At 37.6% G+C, this 9209-nt stretch overlaps 1 protein-coding gene across 1 annotated transcript; it reads right to left on the reverse strand.

Moving 5' to 3' along the window:
• Window positions 1-615: 615 nt before the first annotated feature.
• Window positions 616-9003, reverse strand: LOC128690209 (innexin inx2). Its single transcript, XM_053778774.2, has 7 exons — window positions 8691-9003; window positions 6406-6623; window positions 5701-5834; window positions 5217-5379; window positions 4467-4628; window positions 2945-3058; window positions 616-2592 (listed from the first exon to the last, which is right to left on the reverse strand). Exons 1-7 carry the CDS (start codon window positions 8833-8835, stop codon window positions 2392-2394), a joined length of 1137 nt encoding a protein of 378 aa, XP_053634749.1. The 5' UTR covers window positions 8836-9003; the 3' UTR covers window positions 616-2391.
• Between the last annotated feature and the right edge of the window lie 206 nt (window positions 9004-9209).

Below are 9209 nucleotides of genomic sequence, written 5' to 3' on the forward strand. Positions count from 1 at the left end.
GCTTTTCATGCATATCTTATCATGGACTGATGAAATGGCGATGTACTGATAATATTATACCTGCTGCTTGAAGATGACGAACATGAATTTACTAATAAATAGGCCTCACAGCTCTGTATACGTATTTAAAAAATTGAAGGGTATATATCTTTTAAGAAAAAAGATTTGGTACAGCGTGGAAAAACTGCAGTTATTATTAATTTTTTAATGCAATTTCATTAGGAGTTAGTATTTTCAGCATTTTTTACTTTATTACAAAGCTGTTACACATTTATTCTACTGGTTAATTGAATTTAAAGCCTATCGACTCCGCTAGGGTCATTAAGTCTGTATATAACTTACCCATTATCAGTCAAGAATAACTTAATCCATAATGTATATACATAGGTCTATACGTAATCTCTTCACCTCAGACAAGAATAATTTAATCCCTAAAATAAGAATTAAATCAGACTCTCAACATACATACGCTGAGAGAAATACACATTTCAGTGGATATATCCTGGTAGCAGTGGTATTTTATTTGTCAGGAAACAAGACATTATTCCTCCAATTATTTATTTTCTTCACTGTAATATTTATATAATTTATTTGAAGGTATTCATAAACCCCATCATTTGTACAAAAAGTTTATTAACCATAAATATATGAACCCATTAGATTTGTTTCTGGCGACATTACCACTCGCATGGTGAGCCGTGGAGTTATACTTATATATTATACAGAAATGTGTATTATATTTATGTAATGTATTATGTAACAATATGTTGTATTATAAGAACATAGGAGTACTGGCCCATACAAGGCAGGTCCTCCTCAAAACCAACCATTCCCACCCATCCACTTGACCAACCTTTGCCTAGTTATGAAGCTATATGCGGTGCCGATACCTTAAGAATGCAACATCTGAGCGGCTTCAAACTTAGAAGCGTATGTGTACCTCTGGGACTTAGTCTAACTGACACGTCCCAACCAATCCATGTCGATGGCCCGTGTGTAGTGTACAATATACTTTTCCACATTTGCGAAATGCCTTACTCAAAGCCATTACACTGATAAACTGCACTGACAAATGATAAATATTTCAAAATATGGAAGCTTTTCAGTGATTACAAATAAATATACGTGTGATAGTGTATATAAACGTAGCACATCCTTAGTATAAGTAACTTCCCATAATAACTATGTGAACATAACTGAACACACTTGTATAAAGAAAACCCATTTCATCACTACATACATTCTCTAACAATATTAGTATAATCATGGGGGAGCGCTAAACCCGTAGGATTATACAGCGCATGTGGGGGGGGATAGAAGGTATTCAGGCTCAATTCAGGGAACCGGAGCACAAATCCAATTCCCTAGATCAAGAGCCCCTCACCAGCGTCAAGGAACCTCCCTTGAGGGGTCTCGAACAGTAAACCGTGTTATTCGAACGTTACTGATATCTAAAAGCTACCATTTTCCTTTCAGAAATTATGATTATTTAGCGACATCTACAATATAATATGTACTTTGATGAGCTTCGAATCTACTAGTCTCTTCAAGACCGTGATTTGAATTTGTTCAAACTAGGCATGAAGATTGTCTAGAACATAGACAGGGTGGCTGTATAACCCTTGTGGTTTAGCGCCTCTTTCTGATTATAATAATAATGGTACCTGGGGTGTTACAGTCATTGCTTATTAATATAAATTTGGCCGTAACCGGAGTTCATCCAGTATCATTTTAATCTAGTTTCACCTCGACTGAATTTTTTTGTGGTCATCCTTTTCAGGTTACCATATTAGTGTTAGTGTTCATGTTATTTCAGTTTTCCAACTCCATTGGTCCTTCAAAGAAAGAAAAAGCCTTAATGTCGGTAAAGGATCCTTGATCCAAGCAATTGGGACTAACCTCCTTTTACCTGGATCAAACCTGATTACTACTCATTTCCCAGGCGCTGAGATTGGTTAATTAAACTTTGGGTTAATGGTTAGGTTGAAAGCTTATTGACTATACGAGGGTCACTAAGGCTACATTGCACATTTACACCACCAATAATAATACTTTTAACCCTAAAATAAGGATTAAAGCTCTAATGATGGTGGGTTATTCGTCACTGACGAATAACCCACTGAGTTAATTCCTGACGAATCGTCAGGAATTAATAGTCCTAATTGGTCATAACCATATGATAGCTCGTTTAGTGGTTAAGTATCCACTGGCCGACCCCAGCTAGGTTTTACATTTCTTTTCAACTTCTATTTCAGTAGGCTTATCATTGTGTTTTTCCTGTTCAGCCTTTACTACACTAGGCCTGCCGCAGTTTTGTCTTTTTAACCTACACTACAGTAATCCTACTGCAAATCTTATTTTCATCTTATATTTCCTAAGCCTTTGATCATCTCACAAGTTCATACTCTCCTTCTCATCAACAGGCAGAGTGTCGGTAGAGTTCGAGAGTTCTCTAGCAAAGTAATGTATGAACTCGCTGAAAACACTCATCTCCATATTCATGCCCAGGTTGTATATGAGGAACCAGTCACTGAGAGAGGCTTGCTTCATCACTGTAGCAACATCATGCTTCATCTCTGTCTTCACCAGCATCTGCAATGGTTTGGTTTTCATGTTAGATTAGAACAGATTAGGTCACATGATGTTAAGTAAGGTTAGGCAAGAGAAGTCTATGACATGAGTGGGTGTAAGTAGGACCAGCCTAACAGGTGAGGTTAGCTTACATAAGGTTCGGTCAGGTCAAAGCTGTGTTGGTAATACATTAAACGAGAAGCTGATACACAATAATTTAATTCTGTATCATAACTAACCTAACCTTGCTAAAGAAATCATGTAATATAAGGCATCATAGTTTTCCCAATCTGTCAATATATACTATATAACTTTGGTTAGGTTTTTACACTGGGAAAGAGAATCTTAAGGTGACTATGAGGAGTAACTGTACCTGAAGGCGGAGGCGTCTTAAGTAGGGAACGAAGATGAGGAGGAGACGGTAAGCCAGGTATATAGAGGTAACAGTCGTCAGTAACACCAGCCACACCCACAGGAAGACGAAGATCTGAGAGGTAAACAAAATCAAAATACAAGCGTAATTATCAAAGGTTTATGGCATAAAAAATCCACGTAAGAGACAATAAACTAGAAGAGTACTGTATATTTCAACCTCACAATAAGGCCATCTTCAGCAAACGTTTGTTAAAGAGGGCCTCAGTATATAGCCTAAATAAGCAGTACTCCCCTTTTTTTGTAGTGTCTCGGTGTGTATCAGATCAACACATACCCAGATGCATCCTCACGGGAGCAATAGTTTGGGGGACTTTTTTTCCCCCTTTGAAACTTAATGTTGATGATGTAGCATTAAAGACAGCAACAACAGGTGCAGTAATGATTATGCAATCTGTACTTCAAGTAACATCAGGTGCATTTCTTCAGCATAAGAGGTGATCAAGATAACGGCAAAAGGTGATAATGCTAAGATCCGTGGCAGTAATATAATTAATATAGCCATAATAATGAAACACAAAACATCATTGCAATCAAGGAATCAACAGTATGGCATTCGCGTACAGTGTTTAGTGTTTAATACCTTTCTTTCCACATGCCGGGCCAGGGCAGGGAGACGACCCGGGTTGGACCCGTCCCAGAGAACCTACCTGGCCTCAACCTACCGCTATTTTATCAGTTACTGCTCTCAGGAACTTGCGAGTAATGCTTCTCATCATCATATTTGATCACAAACTAGTAACTTGAAGTAATATTTTCTTACAGCTACTGTTTCTGTTGCTAATTTAAAAACAGGTAGCCTATTTTGGTTCTCTTTTTCTTTGTTTATTCTGTAGTTATTTTCTGGAACGAATTACCCCATTTCACGAATTCTTATACTGAACTATTGCGTGCAAACTGTTTCCTAACTTTAATCTCCAAGTCGCATAATAATTCCGATTAGTAGACAAAAAAAAGGTTAAATATATTTATTCAAATTCTAAGTAGGTTAAGTATTTTTTTGTTACATAATATTGCTTTAATTTTAGTAAGGTTGCACTGCTTGATTACGTTTGGTGAAAATTAAACGAAATGTATATAGAACCAACGAAATGAATGTTATTAATGAATAGTGACTATGTGTGAGGTGAAAGTGATGAATGATGATGAAAGTATTTTCTTTTCGGGTCACCCTGCCTCGGTGGGAGGCGGCCGACTTGTTGAAAAAAAAAATATACAATATCAAAATTATATGTAAACTATCTTAAAGTTTTCCAGAGCGAATGTTCAGGTAATTCCACAAATGCAACGACCACAGGATATATACACTGGGAGGTGTATTTCTTTAAGCTTATATAATAAATATTGTGAGAATTTACTTTAATCCCCATTTTAGGAGGTGAAAGGTTGCGTGCAACCTTAACCCTCGTGCACTCGATAGGCTTTAAACCCCTTCAACCAACCATAATATGCAGTTACTGTACCTTCTCGTTGATGATGTTAGTAGCGATGAGGCACATAACATCTCTCACTTGTATGGTTCCTGAGGCACCGAAGCTCTTGAAGGTACACTTAACCATCCTGGGGAAGACGTATGACATCGGGTCTGTCCTGTTCTCTGGGTCCATCCCAATCATCCCAAACACCTGGACCAGGAAATAAAATAATCTTAAATAGTTTGCCATAAAACCTTCACATGAGGGGGATAGACAGCTGTAATGTCTTTAATTGAGGGGAGTTTAATTACTGTAAAACCCTTTTGCAATTAGGTAATTGATAAAGACAGTGCAGTAATGGGTTTTATTGATACAATGTTTCACCCATGAGTGGGCTTTATCATTTTATCGTGTACCTGATAAAATCCACTCGTGGATGAAACGTTGTACCAATAAAGACTTCACTTTATTAAGTGTCTATTTACTCAGATAATACGGAGTACATAGCCGTAATTCTCTTGCATGAGGTGTTACATAGCCGTAATTCTCTTGCATGAGGTGTTAAATGGCAATAATTCTCTTATATGAGGGATTACATAGCTTGAATAATGTTAAGAGTGGTTCTGTAATAATCATGTATGTAGGTTATATAGTTGTAATACCACATGAGGGGTTAGATATATTGCTGTAATACTCTTTCATAAGGATTACAGTCAATTATTTCTCAAGAGTATTGCAGACAAGTTTTCATTTTAAGTGTTATTTGCGACACTTGCAGATGGTATGCAGGTTACTTACCTTGACGCCATATGCTAGGAACTCGTCACCCAGGAACCAGTCAGTGAGGAATAAAGTGCCTATCACCACGCCAAGGTTGAGGAACTCACAGAAGAAGAAGGAATAGGCCCAGTCCCTATGATTGTCCATGTGGTGGTAGATGTATTTAGAAAGCGCAGCGTACCTTAAACATAAATCAGTATTTGTCCATTACTGGAGAAAATAGTATGGGAGCAAAACGCCTCTTGAATATATTACACATGAGCAATCGTTTCAAAGCATCCAAAGATTCACTCCCCCTTCCCTCCAAGGAAAACCAGCCTATTAACTAAAGATTTACGTAATATAAAATAATGTAATTAATCTAACCTATCAAAGAATTTGCTTAACTTGACAGTTTTTACTGTGGACGGAAGCCACTCTCCGGCTGAACAGTCATTTCTTCAAGATGACAGCGGCTAACGTTGGAGGCAGAAGTTTGAATGACTAGGAGCTCTGTACTTACCTTTCTTCCCGACCAAAGTAATTCCTGAGGTCTGAGCCCAGGTAATCACGAATGGAGAGATCTTGTATAACCTGCTTGAAAAGGCCGCCCTCCCTGCTCTTCCACAGCCAGTGAGGAGCGTAGAACATCACTCCCTGAATATACCCAGAAAATCCACTTCAAACAAAGAAACTTTATATCCCATCTTATAAATATACAACACTGAGATGCAGTCTGGTCATATTTCAAGCCCTTGGAATTATATTCTCTTTCATCATGGCTGGTTAATTGAGTCTATAGCCTATTGACACACGAGGGTCATTAAAGCTGCATGCCACCTGTTCACCACCAACCAAGAATACCATAATCCAAAATATGAGCCTATCGAGATTAAAGCAAACCGTGAGTGTATATATCTTGAGACTTACATCCCTCTAAGTGTACACACACTGTTGCCGTCAATGCATATACATCTAGAAAGATATACTCAGAATATAAGTGAATTGTGATCAAACTGCTCATAAATACTCTCATTTATATATATATATATATATATATATATATATATATATATATATATATATATATAATTAGGTCAGGGATTATTTGTTTAAAAGGCACAAACATAAATACAGTAGTACAACATATCAAAGGGTTCATATATTTCATATCATACACTTAATAGTATATTTGAATAAGAGCAAAAAAGAAAAAAAGACCAGTTACCTGAATAAAGAGAACGAAGGGAACCCACTGGTAGTACGTGTGAAAAGTAACGTTGTCACCTGGTTGTTGTGGCCCAACGCCCGGGTGTGGAGCTTCGGCACCAATCTTGACTCCATGCAAGCGATCCACCGTGAATGTGCCCATGATAAAGCAGAAGTTACTGACCACATCGTTGTAGGCATCAGAGTCTATTCCAGTCATACAGCTGATTTTGTCTCCTGTGTGTAAACAGTAGCTCTGAGACTTAACTGTGTCTTTACTCAGTTATTTTTTTAGGAGAGTAAAAACAACTTTCTCTTGTCTCCGTACTTGTCCCTCCTGTTTATATATACTGGCTGCCTCACTCTTTTCTGTTAGTGTGACTTTGTAAATGGTCCAGTATAACCGAAACGTCGTTGTAAGCTCCTGTCTCCTATATGCGGATTATTTGTGTAAATCTACAGAGGCAATAAAATAAAAAAGTGAAAGGAGTATACCTGGAGGGTGTTCCGGAAGATCAACGCCCTCGCGGTGGATCAGCGCCTGATCAACCAGGTCGTTACTGTTGGCCACACGCAAACCGACGTATGAGCCACAGCCCGGCTGGTCAGGTACTGACTTTAGTACTGCATAATTTCGTCTCACATTAAAACCTTCTTCAATAGTCAGTTTATTGAAGAGGGCCTTAGTGTGAGGCCGAAATATATAGTATCTAATCTGTTTTAGCATTTCTACGTAAGTGCATTTGTGCACTGGTCAGTGTTTGTTGTTTTTGTGACCCTTACTAGTTTAGCACTTTTTTATTTACGTAGTTAAGTTTACAGGCTATGAATTGTTATCGTACCTCAGCTCATTTCAGAGCCCAGACCTATTTAAGGTATACTGACATCCACCCTGGGATGCCACCCACAAGTCAGCTAACACCCGGATACCTGCTTACTGCTAGGTGAACAGGGGTAACAAGGAAATATATACCTAACGTTTCTACCACCAGTTGTGAGCTGAAGGCACTAGTATTATCATCAGAATACTCAATACAAATTATACAGTAGTACTGAATAAAAAAATGGAGATATCCCGGTACTTACTAAGGCTTCATCTCGCCTGTTTACCATCAGTTAAAAAAAACTTTAAACACAAAAATATGAATTAAATTCGGAGAATATACAGTGAGCGTCACACACCACTGTGTATACGTACGAACTAAGAACTACAAATATTTCAGTGTAAGTACACTGCTGGGTTAGGATTTTCGTGTCACCTGAAGATTCTCTCTCTCCTTCTTTCCATGTTATCTAAACTTATGCAATTTGTTTAATTAGAATTTTTTTTTAAAGTAACACCAACTTAATTTTGCTCATATTTATGCATTACATTAACTCTCATAAAATTTGATATAACTTTATTTTTTGGAGGGGGGGGGAGGGAGTCTGGACCCGGCTTTTGTAAGTATGTATTTGAAGAAAGTTGACGCATTTCCCTCAGCTAAATTTAAAACACCAGATAAACAATATATGAATGGCCAGAGGCACAAACCACAGATACTGGTCATACTTGGAGCACGTGGATGTGCCGTATTTGGATGTACAGTATATACTAGGTCAGAAGTTTATACTCTAATTATTACTTTAGGGATTAAAATATTCATGATTGGTGTCCAGGTGAAATGCAGCCTTAATTACCCTCATGCAGTCGATAGGTTGAAACCTGGCAAAATAATCATGAGTAAAATTCGATTAAAATAATGCCAAAATGGGAATTTCTCAGTAAAGATTCTAATAATAAGAATAATATTGTGTAAAAAAAAAGAGCATTTGGAACTCAACACTGAAGAACAGAAGCGTTATTGGTAAGATAATTGTAAAAAATACTAGGAATTATAGGTAAAGTTATACTTAACATACAGCATTATTGATTGTTTAGAGCAGTGTATATTATAGGTTAGGTAAAGTTTGCCAGGAAACTGGGCAAGTGTTTCCTGATGTGGTTCTCAGTCATATTTATGACCCACAGCTGGAGCTTTTGGTCAACCGAGACCTTCCACTGGCTTACCCCTCCACCTCTTTAAAATTTATTATAATAATTATAACCATTATATGTTCAAGTGTGCATTATGTATGTATAGCAGTACTTATACATATAATAGTATACAAAGCAGCCTAGCTGGTCCGAGACCCCGGCCGCGAATAGGGGACAACTGATCCTTCATCACTCCTTGTGAAGTGTCGAATGACTCGCACAGGTTTTGTGCTTCACCAAATTATGAAAGCAGAATACATTTATTAGCTATGTATAACAGCACTTACCTATAATATCATATATCGTACATAGCAGCATGGAGACCATATATATTGTGTAAGTATATCGGTAGTGTAGGCGGAAGACCAAATTGTCCACTACTGGTTTCAACTCAACCTTCACTTTTATGGATGAAATCGCCTTGAACATCATTGTTCCTCTATGACAACGCGAAAATATGAACACACAAAAAAATACAAATCCTCCTTAGGACACTGGTGTAATGACTACAGTATTTTGAGTACAACTGATTGTAGGAACTAAGATGTTCTGGAGGTACTGAGTACTTCCCCTCCACATGTGAATCACAAACTGGATAGGACAACACGTGAATTCAAACTTCATACCGTTTATCTAATCTGAATTTCTTATCAATAAACAGTTTCCAAGGCAGTTTTCTTGCCATTACTCGCCGGTGTTGTCTGAACCGAACGAGGCTTAGTTAATTCAGAAATATATAACTAGGATATATAACCACAGTATCGTACTCCAATACAAGAAATTTGGCATGATCTCCGTTGAGGTGG

Source organism: Cherax quadricarinatus, chromosome 32 (genome assembly GCF_038502225.1).
Source record: "Cherax quadricarinatus isolate ZL_2023a chromosome 32, ASM3850222v1, whole genome shotgun sequence".
Classification (NCBI taxonomy): domain Eukaryota; kingdom Metazoa; phylum Arthropoda; class Malacostraca; order Decapoda; family Parastacidae; genus Cherax; species Cherax quadricarinatus.